General features: G+C 43.9%; 1 protein-coding gene across 2 annotated transcripts; it reads left to right on the plus strand.

Annotated features, from left to right (window-relative positions):
* Positions 1–411: 411 nt before the first annotated feature.
* S1PR3 (sphingosine-1-phosphate receptor 3) lies at positions 412–19,605 on the plus strand. 2 transcript variants are annotated; one of them, XM_081880551.1, is made up of 2 exons: positions 412–626; positions 14,736–19,605. In XM_081880551.1, exon 2 carries the CDS (start codon positions 14,881–14,883, stop codon positions 15,997–15,999), a length of 1,119 nt encoding a protein of 372 aa, XP_081736677.1. In that variant the 5' UTR covers positions 412–626; positions 14,736–14,880; the 3' UTR covers positions 16,000–19,605. The 2 variants fall into 2 exon arrangements, with proteins under 2 accessions (XP_081736677.1, XP_081736678.1); XM_081880552.1 differs by lacking the exon at positions 412–626 and adding an exon at positions 683–697.
* The last annotated feature ends 595 nt before the right edge of the window (positions 19,606–20,200 follow it).

Here is a 20,200-nt window from a genome sequence, read left to right on the forward strand (position 1 = left end):
TTCCCTGGTTAAGTGTGCATGGGATTGCTGCCTGAGCTGGGAGAGCCTCCCAGGTAGAAACTTTTCATTTTTTCACCCAGCCCCGCTGACATGCAAGGGGGGCTCCCTTCCCAGGCCATGCGCCTCGGGTCCGACAGCCTTCTGGAATTGCCACGGATGGGAAACAAGAGCGGGAGGACGGGGGTGAGACAGGGGAGCAGAGGGTGGGCGAGATGCGATCCTGGGAGGCGCGTTGGAGGAGGGGAGGCTGGCCGGAGAAGGAATGTAGACGGAGCGCAGCAGGGAGCAGAAAGGGCCGGGATGGGGTGTGTGAAACAGGACATGGAGCGGGGGCGACCTCGCGAGGGAGGAGCCCGAGGAGGGGGCGGGAGGGCGGCAGCAGCAGCAGCAGCTTCAGCTTCAGCATCTCCTCGCAGGCTGCCGGGGAAGTTGGCCGCGCTTGCACCCGACGGCGGGCTCTCCAACAGCGCAGCGCCCGTGGGATCAATTGGATCCACGCTCTGGCCAACAGCCGGGAAGGGGGAAAGGGAACGATCGGCCGGAAAGAGCGCCGGACTCCGGGTATATAAGGCGCTCCGAACGTCCCAGGATGAGGCGCGCCAGGCAGAGAGCCGCGTCGGAGGGAGGTGAGCGGAGGCGCGCGGGATGGAACGGCGGGAGGCTCCGCGAAGTTTGGAGTGCCGTTTACACGGCAGTGGTCTGTAATCCGAATTAGTGTGACCCGCTTGGGGATGGAACGCCAGGGGACTCTCGGCTGACGCTTGGGGGGCCGTTTACACGTCAGTGTTCTGTCATCCGAATTAGTGCGAACCGGTTGGGGATCGGGTTTTTTTTGGGGGGGGGGTCGTGAGTCCTAGGGATCTGGAGGGGAGGGGGAATGGTCGGCTCAGCATTGCCCTCCTGCGATGTGACAAGGACTGGCCATCCTTTTCCCGCAGCGTGGTTTTTATTACCATTTGCCTCAGGAGTCTATAAAAGTTTGCAACGCTTTCCGGGGGACAGGAGATGCCTCTGGATTTCTACCATCGTCAACTGCTGGGAGACTTAACTGGTGGTGGTGGTGCGTTGATAATACTGTAGCTATAATAATAAACCACAAAGGGAGAGAAAGCAGGGGCCTCGTCTAAAACTTTTCCTCACCTGCTTTCTGCTGCTTCTGCCCAGTTTGTTCATTTGACTCGTAAAAGTTGAGTTGCGTGTGTGCGCGCGTGTGTCTCTGTTTGTCTTGGGAGACTTCGCCACTGAAAGCGATGGGGATAGTGACTGATGGGTCTCCAAATTACTTGGGATGCTGAAGAATCGTGCTGTTTAAAAGGGTGCGGGAAGAACTGGCTTCCTGCAAGTTCTTGCCCGACGAGGTTTGCCCAGAGCTTTTGTGTGTTGGGATGCCGAACCTCAACGAGAAGCAAAAGTAGCACCCAGTTTGGTAGAGCATGAGACTCTAAATCTCAGGGTTGTGGATTTGAGCCCCATGTTGGGCAAAAGTTTCCTGCGTCGAAGGGGCTTTGACTAGATGACCCGTGTGGTCCCTTTCAGCTCTATGATTCTATGATTATTATTTGCTCCTAAAGGGTGTATGAGTCCCACTTGGTGGCTGTGGCCACCCCTGGCTATTCTTGATGGTCTTTTTATGTACATGTTGCTGGCTCAACATGCATGTGTGTACACAACCCTGGTCTCCATCCTGCGGTTTGCGTTGGCAGAGATCAGTGCCCTCACCATGTGGCTTGGGGGTTAGACATGTGGGTGAACTGATCATGGGGCTGGCTTTTGGGGAAACACAACAGCAAGGAAGAGAGAACATGAGATGAAAAGGCTCTCATTGATCATTTACACTGTGGGATCATTTAAACCAGAGCTTTCCAAACTGCGTGTCGCGACACATTAGTGTGTCAGCTGCAGTGTGTAGGTGTGTCGTAAGAACGCTCCCCGTGCTCCTCCCGGGGCTGGAAAGGGGTTAGTTTAACCTCTGGTTTGCTAGTAAAACTGAATTTTGTTGTTGTTTAGTCGTGTCCGACTCTTCGTGACCCCATGGACAGAGCACGCCAGGCACTTCTGTCTTCAACTGCCTCCCGCAGTTTGGTTAAACTCATGCTGGTAGCTTCAAGAACACTATCCAACCATCTTGTCCTCTGTCGTCCCCTTCTCCTTGTGCCCTCCATCTTTCCCAACATCAGGGTCTTTTCCAGGGAGTCTTCTCTTCTCATGAGGTGGCCAAAGTATTGGAGTCTCAGCTTCAGGATCTGTCTTTCCAGTGAGCACTCAGGGCTGATTTCCTTCAGAATGGATAGGTTTGATCTTCTTGCAGTCCATGGGACTCTCAAGAGTCTCCTCCAGCACCATAATTCAAAAGCATCAATTCTTCAAACTGAATTACCGTGTTGCAAAATTATGCATGTCTAAGAAGTGTGTCACCAACATGAAAAGTTTGGAAAGCTCTGATTTAAAGTGTGATTAGCTGTGATTCCTGCATCATAGGTGACACATTGCGTCCCTTCCAACTCTACAATTCTGTGATTCTATAATTCTACGAAAGAGCCACACCCCAGTTGTCCAGAGGATCATTGTGCACATTACAGGAAGTGCCCCAACGCCTGTCTCTCTTTTGCACTTCCAGGTTAATGTGCAAAATAGGGGACTTGTGGGTGTTCCTTGTGGGGAGGTATGTAAATCAACCAGGAAAAGGTCAGTTCACGATTACTTCCGTGTGTTAACAAAATAGTAATAAGAAATGGCCCTGATAATAAGAGACAGTTGGGATTGAGGAATCTGGACAAGAGGAGAAGAATAAAGCAATTTCTAGAGGCTCAGACTAGCCAAGATTTCCAAAGTAAGAGCTCGTGGTGGAACTGTGGCATCTGAAACTGAGAACACCCATTATGGTCTCTGGGAGTGTAAAGTATGGAAATAAAGGCTGCCCATTACATGTTATGGGATTGTGGTGTTTTAGAGTATGAGACGGTCTCCTTAAATAAGGGGTGTCCTTTCAAATTAGTGTTCTATCTTATTTTAGCTATGGCTTAGGAACTAGAGCTGGATGAAAGGATCTGAGCTCTCTCTTGCCAATGTCCACAAATGTGCCAAACACCACCCCAAAGTACTTAGGCTACAGACATGATGGGCCCTTCCGTTTGTTATGCAGCCTCCTGCATTTTAAATTTCTCTGCAGTTCACATGATTGTTGTAGAGGAAAGTGAGCACTGCACTCAACCATCTCCCTCCCCCAATTTCATTTTGGTAAGGGTTCCCTTTGGCTGGGCCCTAAAACCTGCAAAGTATATTGATTCAAATTACCAGTGCGCACAAGACACATTCACAGTCACAAAACCCAGCTGTGATGTGAAACCTGAATTTATCAAGCTATGTTTCCATGTTCCCAACTGCCCACCCATTCATTCTAGTATTATCCCAGTGCAGGAATTGATTTGTGTGGTTTAACTCTATAACCTTCTGTAATTTTATGGCTTTCTGGAGAGCCTCTGAAAAGTAATGTTGGGTTCTTAGAGATGCAAAAAGATTGAGGGAACATTCTTTCATATGTGGTGTAAAGAGTACTGGGAAATGATATATAATGAATCAGGGGGGATGTTTAAAAGTACCTTTCCAAAAAAGCCAGAGTCCTTTTTGTTGGGGATAATTCAGAGGGAAATTCCCAGGTGTCAAAAAAGACTATTTATGTATGCTACTACTGCGGCCCAAAAATGGAAAACAAGCGAGGTCTCAACCAAAGAAGAATGGCAACTTAAGTTGACAGAATATGAACAACTTGCAGTCTTAACATATAAAATAAGATAACAAGAAGAACATAAGTTTAGAGAAGACTGGAAAATGTTTATTGAATATATGGGAAATAATTGTGTACAGCTGAAAACGCTGGCAGCATTAAGATAAATTCAGCAATATAAATAAGTTATGATGTATGTAATAATGGGATACTGAATGCTTTAGTTTCTGTAAAATATGCAGGGATTTATGATATGTAAAATGAACCATGGAAAGAGAAGAAGGGAAGTCATTGATAGCTTAAGGATGTATAAATTAGTGCTTTAAATTGTAAAACAGAAAATTTAATATATATATATATATATATAGATATATATAAAACTAATGTTGGGTTCCCGGAGAATGTTGTGTTCAGTTAGGGGTGGGGAGTCTGTGGCCCTCCAAATGTTGCCTACACCTCCCATCATCCCTGACCACTGGTCATGCTAGCCATACTGGTTGGGGCTTATGGGGTTGCAGTGTAACAACATCTGCAGGACCACAGCTTCCTGTGTTATGTTCATAACCCACACATGTTCCTTCTCCATCATGCCTACTCATGGGAACTAATTAAATAAAACAAGGGGGGAGTTCAGAGTCATCCAGTACCCATGGGATCAGAGGTATAAGTGACCTCCAAGAATACAATGGCTAGCCTCATCCATTAGATGCCAACCAAAGGGTGTTTAAGGAGATAGCAGAAATCACTGGGTTAAAGCTGACTGAAAGTCCAGAGGTAGCATTATTATCAATTTACAGTGGGGTGGAAGGTTCACAGGCAATGAAGGACTTGCTCACAAATTTATTGACATCTGCACAAATTATTATAGCCAGGAAGTGGAAGGGGCAAGCAGAATATAAAATGGAAGAGGTCTGGGATATAGCTATTAATGATAAATTAACATGTGCCATTAAGGCAAGATGGGGAATATGCAGGAGAAATGATTTTGAGGAGATATGGAGGGTGTTTGTAGAATTTGTACTGTTAAAAGGAAAGGGGTCAAACCATTGCAAGAGGTTTGAAATTTTGGGAGGTTGGATAGTTACAATGGAATGGGCTCAGTGGTGGGATACACATTTTTATTTTTATTTATGTATGATTATTGTTGAAAAAGGGATGTGGGTGGCGCTGTTGGCTGAACCACAGAGCCTAGGACTTGCTGATCAGAAGGTCGGCAGTTCGAATCCCCGTGACAGGGTGAGCTCCCGTTGCTTGGTCCCTGCTCCTGCCAACCTAGCAGTTCAAAAGCATGAAGTGCAAGAAGATAAAAAGGTACCACTCCGGCGGGAAGGTAAATGGTGTTTCCGTGCGCTGCTCTGGTTCGCCAGAAGCAGCTTAGTCATGCTGGCCACATGACCCAGAAAAACTGTCTGTAGACCAATGCTGGCTCCTTCAGCCTGTAAAACAAGATGAGCACCGCAACCCCAGAGTCGGGGGCCACTAGGGGGCGCATTGGAAGATGGCCGACAATACCATCTCTCCGACCCACACGGGGTAATTAAGAGGCTGTTATGGGAGTAGGCAGCCTCCCTTGTTGCCCCAAGGAAATGGGGAACACTGCCCTTGCCTGCTGTGCCCATAAATCACCCCCTAATTCGAAAGAAAGGGGTGAGGGCCCTAGGCAGAATGCCCCCATGTGGACCTCGGCTCTCTTGGACGCTGTCTCTGATCGCACACTAGTTGCAGCAATTTGGAATAATTAATTACAAAAGAAGCAAATGCACATATTTCAAGTGAAGAAGGGGAGTGAAGTCTGCTAATTTAAGTGACCTCTGTGAAAAAAGACGACGGGCTGGAGAAACAGGAATATTTTACGATGAAGATACACCAAAGGCGGGGTATGTTGACAACGGGGCTGAATGGGGGGGGGGGACCTTTTTTACTTCCCTTCTATGTGATTTACAAGAACCCCTCCTCATTAGAGCCATCGGTTGAACTGACCCAAGCAGGATGATTAAGGTCTGTGTGGAGATAAACTTTAACCAAAAGTATGCTTTATGGAGATCGAGAAGCAATAAGAGCTTTTGGGAATGGCGCAGCAATTAATTCGGAGTCAACATCTTGCCAAAGGATTTATAGCCGGGAGTAAGAATGGACTTGGTTTTCAGACTGCATTCCTAGTGAATCTCCTCAGAGGTTTTGAGAAAGGAGGAAGATTGGTGAAGATTAATGACGCTAAGACTGTTTTGATGTATGGAAGTGATGTTATATGGAAAACGTCTGGATATGGCTACTGGATAAAAAAAAAAAAATAACCACGCAGGATTACAAACTGTTCTAACTAGCTTGCAGAGACTGTCAGAGGTCACAAAGAGAAAAGAAAAATATATGAAAATAACAACAAGAGATGTGGAAAAATAATAAGAAAGGACTGGATAGTACTATGAACATCATAAGGTTATATTTGTGGACATTAAAACAGCAGTAAGAAGCAAGAAGTTGATTGGATCCCTTCAGAACTTGAAATATGGGTACCCTCAACAAAAATTTAAAATTCGGCTGTGTAATTTGGAATTTATGTAATTTGGTTTGATTTGATGTGATTGGTCGGTTAATAAAAAATATTCTTAAAAAAAAAAAGAGCACCACAACCCCAGAGTCATTCACGACTGGACCTAATGGTCAGGGGTCCCTTTACCTTTACCTTTAATTTGTCGAAAGAAAAAGATGCCAACCAAACATTGACCAGTGGGTGATCAGTTCTCAGCCTGAGAGCAGTGGGAGGGCTATTAAAGATTGCCATGTGTCCTCTTTTTCATGGGTAGAGTCGTCATAGTGATCCATAGTTAAAAGCAGAAGTTGGCAAATGTGTCCTCTTGTTTTGCTCTTCAAATATGGCAACCTTAGATGTGCATGCCTAGGGTTCCTCCATGGGGAGATAGATGAGGGTTCACATCCCTAGGAAAGGAGCCTTACTTGCATACATAAGAGCCAACTCTTAGGGACCAAGGTCCCTTTGCTGCCCCCCTCCAATAAAATATTTGAGGGGACAGGGACACCAAAGTTGAAGGACATTGCCATTTTAATGGGGGCAGGCCCGGGCCCAGTCGCTGCAGTGGCACTGGAGAGCCAGAGGTAAGGTGGGCAGTGGCAGGGTGCAGCATGTGGTGGCAGTGGCAGGGGGTGGAGGATGAGCGGCCACAGCAAATTTTTTGAGGTTCCCTGGAGTTGGTGCCACTGCTTCAAATGGACACCAGTTATGCATTGGCCTGTCAGAGTCATCATATCTATCATCGTCTAAGGCACGGCTTCCCAAACTTTTCATGTTGGCGACACGCTTCTTAGACATGCTGTCAGGCATCAGAGCATCCCCACACCCCTGGCAGGTTGCCAGGAACGAATAAGACAATAGAAGTTCTTACCAATGCTTTTTTATTCAATATTCACAGAGAGAGGCTTGGAAATGCAGCCGCTTGGAGTAATGACGTCTCCACCCCCTCCCTCTCTCCCTTCATGCGTCATCACTACAGATGCTGAAGTGTGCCCTCTACCTTTGAGCTCTTTGCTCTCCTACTTTCAAGGCTTGCCGTGTTCTGGAAGAGGAGGGTCTGGAATGCTTTCTAAAGACACTGAAGAGTTTGGATTTGATATCCCACTTTATCACTACCCTAAGGAGTCTCAAAGTGGCTAACAATCTCCTTTCCCTTCCTCCCCCACAACAAACACTCTGTGAGGTGAGTGAGGCTGAGAGACTTCAGAGAAGTGTGACTGGCCCAAGGTCACCCAGCAGATGCATGTGGAGGAGCGGGGACGCGAACCCAGTTCCCCAGATTATGAGTCCACCACTCTTAACCACTATACCACGCTGGCACTGAGTCAATCAGCTGTCTCTCCCCTTCTTCTTCTTCGTCTTCGTCTTCGTCTTCGTCTTCGTCTTCGTCTTCGTCTTCGTCTTCGTCTTCTTCCCTGGTGCTTCTTCTTCTTCCTCCTCCTCCTCCTCCCCCTCCTCCTCCCCCTCCCCCCATTATTTCCCAGCTTTCCCCCTCATCTGCCTCTGAGCTGTGACCTCCCTCAAACCCCTGTTGTAATTCTGAACTGTCTCCTTCTCTAGAAGAGTCAGGCTGGGGAGGGAGTCTTCCCCATTCCTCCTCATGCATAATTTTGCAACACAGTAATTCAGTTTTACCAGCAAACCAGAGGTTAAACTAACCCCTTTGCAGTCCTGGGAGGAGTGTGGGGAGGGCTCGCACGACACACCTACACACTGCAACCGACACACTAATGTGTCATGACACACAGTTTGGAAAGCTCAGACTGTCTGAATTTTGTGGCAGGGATTCAAGTGCATACTGGAACTTTCGCTTTGTGTATTTTAAAGTGGATTAAAGGGCTCTGTCGCCCTAGTGCAAACAACGCTCCCCCCACCCCCACAAAAAAAGCCCCAGACTTTCTGAGGTTTGGAAAGTGATGGAGAAATGCATTGAAAAGTGTAGGACGAACAGGAAGCAGGAAGACATGCAAGGAGCCTGCAAGCAAAGCACACTGAATGCAGGATGGATGTCCGTTGTCATATAACCGTTCTGCAAACAGATCAGAACGGATGCTCCACAGGAACTGTGCATAATCTAGCAGCCATGTAAGCTTTATGCAACCAATCAGAATGAATGCTCAATGAGCTGGATGTCTGGAAGGGGCCTGAGTCTTCAATGGAAATGCATTACTTTTATGGGTATTGCAGTGGATTCCTGCCGGCTAGAGGAGTTGCCCTGGCAACAGCAGCAAACCACTTCCTCGCCACAAACTCTGTCTGTTCATTATTTTGGTTTACCACACAGTTCTATCGAGACTCACCAGCAGGTGTCCGACAGCTAACAAATAAGCATACTCTACTGAGACTGCCCAAAATTCAGTTCTGGAGTACCACAGATGGTGCTGTGTGCTGATGATGATGTTTGTCCGCTTTCTAGCTTCACTGGAAATACTTAAGACATCGAATAATGTTATGTTTTGGCCTAACTGGACCATGCCAATTATACTTTTGAAATTATGTGAGGAATTAAAGTCTTCCAAACATCGGTAGCCATTTTATTTTAGCTATGGATCAGCTTTAGTCACCACCAATTCCCTTTCTTCCTCTTGCTAAGGGGTTAGTTCCTGGGACATTTCTTTTCAACATAAGCTCAGGTTTTTCTTTTCAATGTCATTTTTATCATCAGTCTGTTATCTTATATGCCATGGTAAAAATTCCCAGGCTCCTATAAATCAGATAACTTGAAAGGTAGGGTTGTTGGTATCAGTTCCTGGGATTTAAGATTTATCTCTCGACATCACAAGAGCTAGAAGGCAATTCAAGAAATAAGAATGATTTCAGGCTGTGAGATAAAGGTTTGCCTGCACATTGATCGACTTCTAAGGAGGTCCTGGCTAAACAGTTGTGGACCTCAGAACTGTTCTAGATTAATCCACTGAGAGCTTTATGAATATAAGATATAACTGTCATGCTTTGTTCTGAAAAGACCTTTGGACGTCTAGGTCACTGCAACCATCAGAGTGAGACCTACCATTAGGTAAAATGAAGCCATCACCTCTAGGAGCTGATTTTGAGGACAAATCTGCTTTATTTGTTTGTTTGCTTTTATTTTCATAAAATATATACACCACTTCATTGTAAAAAAACAACAACGCCACACCTCCAAAATAGCTTACATTTAAAGTACAGTGGTACCTTGGGTTACATACACTTCAGGTTACAGACTCCGCTAACCCAGAAATAGTACCTCAGGTTAAGAACTTTGCTTCAGGATGAGAACAGAAATCGTGCGGCGGCGGCAGGAGGCCCCATTAGCTAAATTGGTGCTTCAGGTTAAGAACAGTTTCAGGTTAAGAATGGACCTTCGGAAAGAATTAAGTACTTAACCCGAGGTACCACTGTACTCTTTTACCACTTTAAACAGTCATGGCTTCCCCCCAAAGAATCCTGGGATCTGTAGTTTGTAAATGGCACTGAAAGTTGTTAGAGGAGTCCCCTGTTCCCCTCAGAGAACTACGACTCCCAGAGTTCCCTGGGAAGAGAGATTTATTGCTAAGCCACTCTGAATTGTAGATTTGTGAGGGGAACAGGGGTCTTTAAAGAAATCTAAGCACCTTTTTTAAAACTACAATTTGCATAATTCTTTGTGGGGAGCCAATACTGAGTGTCATGAAAGGGCAACTAATTGTTGGCTACTTAATTTATTCCCATGTTATTTTTTTCACTACAAGGGACAGTGATTTTTCTGTCTCAGGTGCTAAAGTAGTCTTGGATAATATCTAACTTGACTTTTCTGGATTTGCGGCTCCCTCTCAGGGCTGGTCCCAGCAGCCAGGCACACCTTGGGAACTGGCCAGTGATTAGAAAGAAGCCTGAAGAGAATGAAAAGGAAGCACTTACGACTTACGTTACCTTGGCTAAAACCGCAATTGAAATCAGCTGATAACATATGTGAGAGTTATATTCTAAAAGAATGACAAAATCACATTTCATAGAAGCCAAGACACATAGCGGTCGGCTTAAGAGATGCATGTGTTTTCTAAGAAACGGCATTTTGTGAGCTACAGTTCTCCAGATTGCATTTGCAGTCACAAAGCTATGCAGAGCGAACACACACAGAGCATAAATTTATAGCCAAAGCCAAGTCCTGTCCTAGACATTGATGCCACTGATGGGAACTTGACAGATTATACACAATAACTCACCACCGAAGAACTCTTACATAAAATATATACGATGTTTGCTTTTTCACTTTAGATGTGCTTGCTTTTCTCTGGTCTGAAGAGTTCTGCTTACGGCCACCCACACACAAAAAGAGGAAAGCTGAAATAACGTTCCGTGTGTCTTTTATTTGTTTAAGTTTCTGTGCTGCTGTGCGGAGTATTATGGCATCGGAGAGATGTGAGACTTGCTCCTGTTGTGTTCACCTGACACAGAACCAGCTTATCAATGGGACTGTATAATTTAGCATGACTTTGGCGAATGGTCATTCTGCCATGGAACTGCACAGTTAATATTTTGTACATGAGTAACTTTTATTATTTATGCCATTTTTTATCTCACTTTTCCTTCTAAGAGCTCTTGGTTTGCATCAGCTGTGTGTGGGGAGGGCAAATAACGGGGTGGATCAAGGTGATTCAGGGATCTTTCCTCATTCTGAGTCAAAGTGTGATGTTAATAACCCCCTCCCCAAGTTGGACAAGGGTCCTGCAATGTCTTGTGTCACTGCACTTTGTACCTTACTGCTTTATATTTTCCTACATCTATGTGTTTCTATAGCACACTGAGCGCCGCAAAATATTGCCTGATTTACAGTGGTACCTCGGGTTAAGTACTGAATTCGTTCCGGAAGTCCGTTCTTAACCTGAAACTGTTCTTAACCTGAGTTACCACTTTAGCTAATGGTGCATCCTCCTGCCGCCGCTGCGCGATTTCTGCTCTCATCCTGAAGCAAAGTTCTTAACCCGAGGTACTGTTTCTGGGTTAGCGGAGTCTGTAACCTGAAGTGTCTGTAAGCTGAAGCGTCTGTAATCCGAGGTACCACTGTATTTGTTTATTTGTTAAAGTACTGCAGTGGAGGCTTCTGTTAAACATTAAAAGTTTCATATAAGATCATTATTTTTTAAATCCTACTTTAAGAAAACCAAAAAACCCAGAGTTCTTCAGATCTCCACAGGCAATACTGTGCCCAGCATCCTCTCGTATGGCTTATTGGAAACCTTTGTCAGAAGACAGGCATGAAAACCAGAAAGGAAGCCTGCAAAAGATTTTAAAACATACAAGCAAGATTATGTGCCACCAAACCTTGTTCTTGTTCTTGTTGGCATCTACCTGCCTACCTCTTCGTTATTTTAAGATAAGGAAGAGCAAGGTTACATACACACACAAAATTTTAAAACACTATGATATAACTTTAAACAAACATGGCTTCTCCCAAAGTGCTCTGGGAACTGGAATTTGTTAAGTTGAGAATCCACGAGTTAGTTAGAATTTCAAGGATTCTTGGCAGGAAGCCATGATTGTTAAAATGGTATAGGTAAAGGTAAAGGGACCACTGACCATTAGGTCCAGTTGTGGACGACTCTGGGGTTGCGATGCTCATCTCGCTTTATTGGCTGAGGGAGCCGGCATACAGCTTCCGCGTCATGTGGCCAGCATGACTAAGCCACTTCTGGAGAACCAGAACAGAAACGCCGTTTACCTTCCCACCGGAGCAGTACCTATTTATCTACTTGCACTTTGATGTGCTTTCGAACTGCTAGGTTGGCAGGAGCAGGGACTGAACAACGGGAGCTCACCCCATTGCAGGGATTCAAACCGCCAACCTTCTGATCGGCAAGTCCTAGGCTCTGTGGTTTAACCCACAGTGCCACCCGCGTTATAGGAGTGCTTCAAATGTACATTGTGGGTGTGACTCAAGAGACAATCCCTTGCCCCCCCCCCACCAAGGGATTTTCCTTCTTCCACAAAAAGCCCTTGGACCTATTTGTCTACAATTTGTCAGTCTCCGGAGGAGCACCTGTGCCTTAAAATTTCACCCACGTTGGCCAAATAAGGAAAATTACTTCATAGGGTGGCTGTGGAGATAAAATGAGGATTGGAGAAATTATGTATATGAGAGATGTCCACAGATCTCAAGATTCAACCGTGCATAAGTAGGTTAGGCTGAGAAACACAGTCTCACAGTCATCCAGTGAGCTTTAGAGATCTCCCTCATCTGACCCCAACCCTCTGTTCACTATATCAAATTAAATCTCAGTTGCTTATTCATTCTTGAGCCCCTGCATTATTCTTTTTGACAGAACAACAAGGTGGTAAAAATTCTGCTCAACAAAATAATAGACCAGCTGACAGAAGCATTATTTTTGGTGGTATATGTAGCAATTCTTATATTACTGTGACTTTTAAAAAGGACCCTCTACATCTAATATTTCTGCGATGTGTTCCCAATGGATGTTGATTCTTTCCTTTTCTATGGTGAAAAGGTTTTATCAATGATCACATAGCATTCCCTTGTTGCAGGACTCCAACTCCCATCAGCCCCTGCCATCATGGCCAATGGTCAGGAATTATGGGAGCTGTAGCCCAATAATATATGGAGGGCCACAGGTTCCCCGCTCTGGTTTAAAGGCTAAATATGCAAAGCTGGTCAGTGTGAGATCAGTACCCACTGAATTGAAGCCATGAGAACGGATGCTAATTCCATGGACAAAAATGCCTGTGATTTGCCCTGCCTGTCCGGTTGCCAGTCTTTAAACATTACAGGAATGCCATGAGAAATATGCCTTCCTTTTGGGTTCCAGGAAAATTTAAAGGGCACCTTAATGTGACAAACAGAGTTCGGAAGAATGAGAGGTTTGGTTCTTGATAGCTTGGCCACAAGGGGACAGATTTAACTTCTATATAAGTAAGTGGCTTTTTTCCCCACCCCCTGTATGGAAAGGACAGTGTTCTGTTGTGGGGGCAGCTACAGTTGAAATAAAACATGCCTCTGGCACTGTTACTATGGCCAGAAACTCCATGAAAGAGGAAGGAGTGCCGTTCTCCCATCTCTGAAGCCAACTTCAAGGTTGCAGCAATACCAAGGATGAGCAATACAGTGGCACCTCGGGTTAAGTACTTAATTCGTTCTGAAGGTCCGTTCTTAATCTGAAACTGTTCTTAACCTGAGGTAACACTTTAGCTAATGGGGCCTCCCACTGCTGCCGCTGCGCGATTTGTGTTCTCATCCTGAAGCAAAGTTCTTAACCCAAGGTACTATTTCTGGGTTAGCGGAGTCTGTAACCTGAAGCGTATGTAACCCGAGGTACCACTGTACATTTCTGAGGCATACCTTACCCCAGACAGAATACCAAATTCAGCACAGGAGGCAGGAAGGATGAATGGATTCAATGCACACCACTAACTCTTTCCCTGCTCCCATTCTGAATGCAGCTTCCGAATTGGAATAGACAAGCATTCCTTACATACCCTTCATGGCCCAGAGGCCACGTTTGGTTTTAGGGAACAGACTGAATGGGCAGATTTGAGAAATAGTTCATAAAGATATTTATAGGCAATACTGGTTTGAATTTATATGGTTTTTATATGGTTGGGAGCCGCCCAGAGTGGCCCAGCTGGATGGGCAGGGTATACATAATAAATTATTATTATTATTATTATTATTATTATTATTATTATTATTATCATCATCATCATTATTATTATCATCATCATCATTATTATTATTATATCACAGACACACCACGTGATTATAAAATGTTCAAAAGAAGGTTTCCTTTAGATTTTATAACATATTTTGTGAAAGGCAGAGGAAATCATTGCGCATGGCATTCATTAGCTTAGGTTTTACGAAAGAAGATTGAGTTTGCATCCAGTTGTGCATGTTGGAAAATAGCCCACCCTGTTGTTGTTTTATTGATGCAGGATTGTATCCAACAAAGTTGTCCCATTAGTGCAAAGTCTTTTTTGAAATGAGAGGCGGCATACAAATAATATAAATAAAAAGGCATCCTCCCTCATTTTGTTTAAATGTATTTGAAGAGATTTGGAAAGTGAAGTTATTGGTCTATTTAACATAAGACTTTGTTGTTGCTTGTGATGAAGTTAGGGACAAAAGCTATGGGGCTGCCACCAAAATAGAGGCCCATTCTCTTCCATAAAGAGAGACATTTGTCTAGATCATACTGTGTGTGCCTCCCCTTCTGGTTGCACATAATTTGCTGATGACGATGGTTTGAAAATATGGTGAGGTTGGGGGAGCAACTCAGTGGTCTTACTTGTTATTAAATTTGGAGGGTGGAGATAGAGAAAAACTTGGCAGAAGATGGCAGCGCCAAGCATCTGGGAGCTTCTAGATCTGCCCTGCCGATCTCATTAGCTAAACATCTGCAAGAGCCCATATATCTGTTCTCTATTGCATTTTATCAGAAAATATGAGCTTGCTGTTTTTAATATGAAATCAGGTGATTTAATATGTTGTCATCTGTTGCTGTTTTAAAGGTTTTGGTGGAAGCACGGCAGGCTGCTGACATGCGACCAGTACAGAAGACATCTTCTAAGAGGTGTGATGCGGGCTCCCCCTTGTGGGAATTAATTGGATCGAAACTTCCCTGATTTGAAAAGCGGATCAGTCCAAAGCTGAGCCATGGATATGGTGAGCACGCAACCGTCTCTTCAAGAATTTGAAGGGATGGACCCTCTGATCCGCCGCCATTACAACTTCACGGGAAAGCTCATCCGAGGAAAAGAAAAAAGCCTGACGACCATTATCCTTCTAATCGTCTGCAGCTTCATCATCCTGGAGAACTTGATGGTGCTGATCGCCATCTGGAAAAACAACAAGTTTCACAACCGCATGTATTTTTTCATTGGCAACCTGGCCCTCTGTGATCTGCTGGCTGGGATAGTTTACAAAGTAAACATCTTGATGTCGGGAAACAAGACCCTGACTTTGTCTGCCCAGATTTGGTTTATTCGAGAAGGCAGCATGTTTGTGGCCCTGGGAGCTTCCACATTCAGCTTATTGGCAATCGCCATCGAGAGGCATTTGACAATGATCAAAATGAGGCCATACGATGCCAATAAGAAGTACAGGGTCTTTTTGCTCATCGGAACGTGCTGGCTTATCTCAGTTTCCCTGGGCGCCTTGCCAATCCTTGGCTGGAATTGTGTTGCGGACTTAGCTGACTGTTCCACCATTTTGCCGCTCTATTCCAAAAGGTATGTGGCCTTTTGCATCACCATCTTTATAGCAATCTTGGTGGCCATTGTCCTCCTCTACGCCCGGATCTACATCTTGGTGAAGTCCAGCAGCCGCAACGTCACCAACCACAACAACTCGGAGAGGTCCATGGCGTTGCTTCGGACAGTTGTGATTGTGGTCGGGGTCTTCATTGCTTGCTGGTCGCCACTGTTTATCTTGTTGCTGGTCGATGTGGCCTGCAAAGTGAAAGAATGCCCCATTTTGTATGAAGTGCATGGGTTCATTGCCTTGGCGGTCCTCAATTCAGCCATGAACCCCGTCATCTACACTCTGGCGAGCAAAGAAATGCGCCGGGCTTTCTTCCGCCTCGTCTGCGGCTGCTTGGTGAAGACCAGCGCCACCACGTCGCTCCCTATCCAGCCCACCCCAGATCAGAGTCGCAGCAAGTCCAGCAGCAGCAATGCACAGAAACCGAAGGACGAGCATCCACAGACTAACGGCTCGCCAGGTTTGGCAGAAAAGAACGAATCGTCATTTCACAATGGGAATTGCTGCAAATGAAGTCCGTCAACTCTGCAGGCTAAGGATTCTTTAACTGGCTTTTTAAAAGAGCTGAATGGAAGGAAGCCTTTTGGTGGGGTTTCATGCACTTAAATCACAGGGAGAAACACTCGTCAATGGCATAATATCAAGTGCCTTTATTTTAGCCCAGGCTGTTTTGAACTGGGTTTTAGTTCTGTGAGGGATGGATTTAGGAAGGTACTTCACTGCCTCCCCAAATCCTGTCAGTATCAAGAAAAATGGCACATTTGACATGATACAAAATTTATACGCATTAGGGGATCAATGCAGAAACCATGGTGGGTTATTTAAAACCAATAAATGAAACCCAGTCTGCACAGCCCAATAATATGCAAGTCTAAAAAAGCTGGAGGTGCTGTGTAAGTTTTTTATTGCCATCTGTTCCGTGCCTTTTGGGCCCGGCTGCTGCCTCACTTCCTCCATCCCTTTCTTCAAGCAGCCTACCTTCTTGACCTCTACACAGAACACAATGCCTGGGATCTGTGGGAGACTTCGTTCCCACCCAAACCCATCTTTCGCTTTCTCCACCCAAGTGGGACGGGTGGGCAACATTATACAACTGACCTCCTCCTTAGGAGTTAACAGTATTTATAGATATTCTTTGATATCGCCGTTGCTCAGCCAGTAGTGCTGGGGAAGGGGGGGGGAATCACATGGGCAGATGTCAGCCAATGCTAGCCTATTATGTGTATATATAAATGTGTGTGTGTGTCAGTTGATTCACAGGAAACGTTTCCATTCACCAAGCAGTGCACACCCTCTGCAGGAATGTGTATCCCCTATATGCTGACATTTAAAGTTATGAGAGTTTGTTTACCTCCGCAGTGCTGCATTGTTTTCCAACTTTTGCATCTTGTTGTTATGTTAATGGATTCACACTACAAGTATTATTTGACGTGGCATCCCAATAAATAAATGCTTAGGACCGATCGCTGTGCCACAAGGCATAAACTACCATATTATGAAGGCAAAGGAACTCAACGCTGACATGAACAGACAGATGGATACCCCAGAACAAATATTTAGGGTTGAACTGCCAGCCTAATTATCTCTTTATTTATGCCAGTTGTTTGGCAAAAGTTTACATTATCTGATGTTGTCACCATGATTTCTTGTGTAATATACCAGATCTTACAAGTACTGTGGGCAGGTATGTTCCAATAGTGGTGTTTTGTTTTTTGTTTCTTTAAACTTCACCAACAAAATTTTGGAGGAGAGAAGTTGGATGCTACACGAACCCAGTATTCTGTCTTGCAATTATCAATGCAAACATCCTGCGAGAATAGCTAAATGTGAAGGCTGGGACTAGAAGGCATTTTGGTTTTGTTCTAGGACTTTAAGAAAAACGAAATATTGGCTCATTCTCCTTGAATTTCTTCTTTATTTAATGTAGTTTAGTGCCCAACTGAAGTATGTGTCTTGGCATTTTATGCATAGCATGTATATAGATGTATATTTAATCAATGCATTTATTTTATTTTTTTGCTCTTTGAAAGATATTTTTTTTTAAAATTGAAGGTCCAGCCTGTGTTACAGAAAGCCCAAACACAGAAGATTAGAAAGATCTAATGGAAGTGGCATGGTCTTCTCAATGTTATTTCATACAAAACTACACATTTCCAGAAAACTATCCCAACAGAGCTTTACAAAAATCGCAAATTGCAGTTTAATGTTCCTTGACAGCTATCCCTAGCTCAAACTTGAGTCAATTGCATGGCTGGTGGATGTTTTCTCTTCATCTAGCTCTAGAATTAATATTCTCTCATCTGGACTCCCTGCCCACCAATATATTTTTCCCCTGATGGCTTATGTTGGAAGAAAGCGAGCAGAGAATAAATGGGATTCACCATGCACTTAACATGGACTAATGGGTGAAATTGGGGGATGCCTGTACCACAGGAAATAGTTAGCATAAGTGGAAGAAACAGTCAAAAGTGGTCCATGAGAACATCATACATGGTTCCCAGGTACTCTGAGATTTTCAGCCAGCTTCTGCTTCCTTCATAGCAACAGGACTAATTTTCAACTGAACCATCCCCCTCAGCATCTGAAAAATTCATAAATCTCTTTTGACATCACATCAGTTTAGCCAGGGGCTGGGAACTGCAGATAGGGGACAGTCACTTTATATATGCCTACTGAATGGGATTTTATTCTAGATTTTAAAATATGCATAGAGGCATGATTTGTAAAACATCCTGCTATCATTATTTGAGGGGTTTTTAAAAAAAAGTTAAGAATGACAAGCTGTGAAAATTCTGTTTACAAGAGGCATTTAAAAGGGGGAGGGCATGCTATTTTGACCAGGGGTAGCCAATGGGGTACCATCCTAAAATTTTGGGATACAGCTCACATCAGTCCCAGACAGCATGACCAGTGGACAGAGATCATAGTTGTAGTACAAAGCATGTGAAAGGCACCACATTGGCAAAGCCAAGAATTAAACATAAAATTATGATAGACATAAAAGAAAGAGAAGGCTTTGCCCTGCCAGATTTGCAAATGTATTATGAGGCAGCCTGCTTGCGCTGGTTAACAGAATGGATTACACTGGATAATGCGGACATCCTGGACTTAGAAGGCCATGATTTAAAATTCGGCTGGCATGCATGTCTTTGGTATGGGAAGGCAAAAATCCATAAAAGTTTTATGAATCATATTCTAAGGAAGAATTTGTATAGAGTTTGGGAGAAATATAAAAATCTGCTGGAAAGGAAAACACCTTTATGGCTATCTCCTATTGAGGCTATTACAATCAAGAAAGTTAATATGGATAGACAATGGTCAGTTTTTACAGGGAATTGCTGCATTTCACAGAGGGGGAACTTAAAGTGAAATCATTCGAAAGTGTAAGAAGCCATGTTATGGACTGGCTACAATATCATCAGTTACATGAAATGTTTGAAATAGATAAGAAAAATGGTTTTTCGGACCAAAGCTCACAATTTGAAAAAGAACTTATAGAAAACGAAGAAATTTTTTTATCTAAAATGTATAATTTGTTATTAGATTGGGAAACAAAAGACGAGCTTGTGAAAGGCACCACATTGGCTATTCCTGTTTTAAACATTTCCTACAGCAGCTTCATTGAAAACCTGTATCTAAGGGCAAAAATCCTAAGCACATTTAAGCGGAAATAATAGATGGGAATGACTTGCACAGAATGCCACCAAATCCTTTTGTCCCTCTGATAATGTAATGCCCATAGCAGAAATGCTCCTAATTGGTATGAATATTTGTTATTTCAAGTGTAAAGTCTTGTAAACATGTATATTAACTTTTCAATCTCTGTGCAAAATACAAAAAGAGTATGCTGAAAATGTGAATGCCAAACAGTATAAAGTGACATATCAAATAATAAAAACTGCTGAAAGCAGCGAAGAGACATTGTCTTTGAGATGATCCTGGTTAAACAGCAAGGCTATGGACAAGGATGCTTAACCTGTAAATACAAATCGAGTCATGGATATATCCCCAGGTGCTCTGAAGAGTTTCCTAAAGTTTTTATATATTAAATGTATTATGTTGTATTGTATGGCATAATAATAAAGTAAAAGAAGAGGTCCCTTGTTGAAGCATGCGGAATGACAGAATCACAAACCAGTGAATGATAACTTAGTGATTAAAGGCATATATCAGGTACAATAGGAAAATGCAAAATAATACAGAGGTTTGTGTTGATGAAATAAGCAACCAAAATTTTGTTGTTCTCTATTCTCTTATTGTGTGGCATGCCACTTTAAATTTAAGAGTGATTTAAGAGTGATTTAAAATTTAAGAGCCCCTTATTGTGTGGCATGCCACTTTAAATTTAAGTGTTCTCGAAGCTACTAACATGAGTTTGACCAAACTGCGGGAGGCCGTGGAAGACAGGAGTGCCTGGCGTGCTCTGGTCCAGGGGGTCACCAAGAGTCTGACACGACTAAACGACTAAACAACAACAAATTCTTAAAGCTATTTTGCTACCAACTCAGTTCAAGGTTTTCAGGACTGGACATCTGCCTTCCCTTCATTCTGAAAAAAAGAGGTGCAAAGAGTTTCTGTGGCCAAGCATGCCACTGGCTGATGTAGTTGCCTTTCCTGCCATCGATGGAGGCATGCTTGCACCATTTTGTGATCCTGTCTCTCTTTCTGGTGCGGCAGTCATTTCGTGTTATGCCTCACCCCACTGAAGCCATCT

Source organism: Podarcis erhardii, assembly GCF_964252035.2.
Source record: "Podarcis erhardii genome assembly, chromosome: 11".
Taxonomy (NCBI): Eukaryota; Metazoa; Chordata; class Lepidosauria; order Squamata; family Lacertidae; genus Podarcis; species Podarcis erhardii.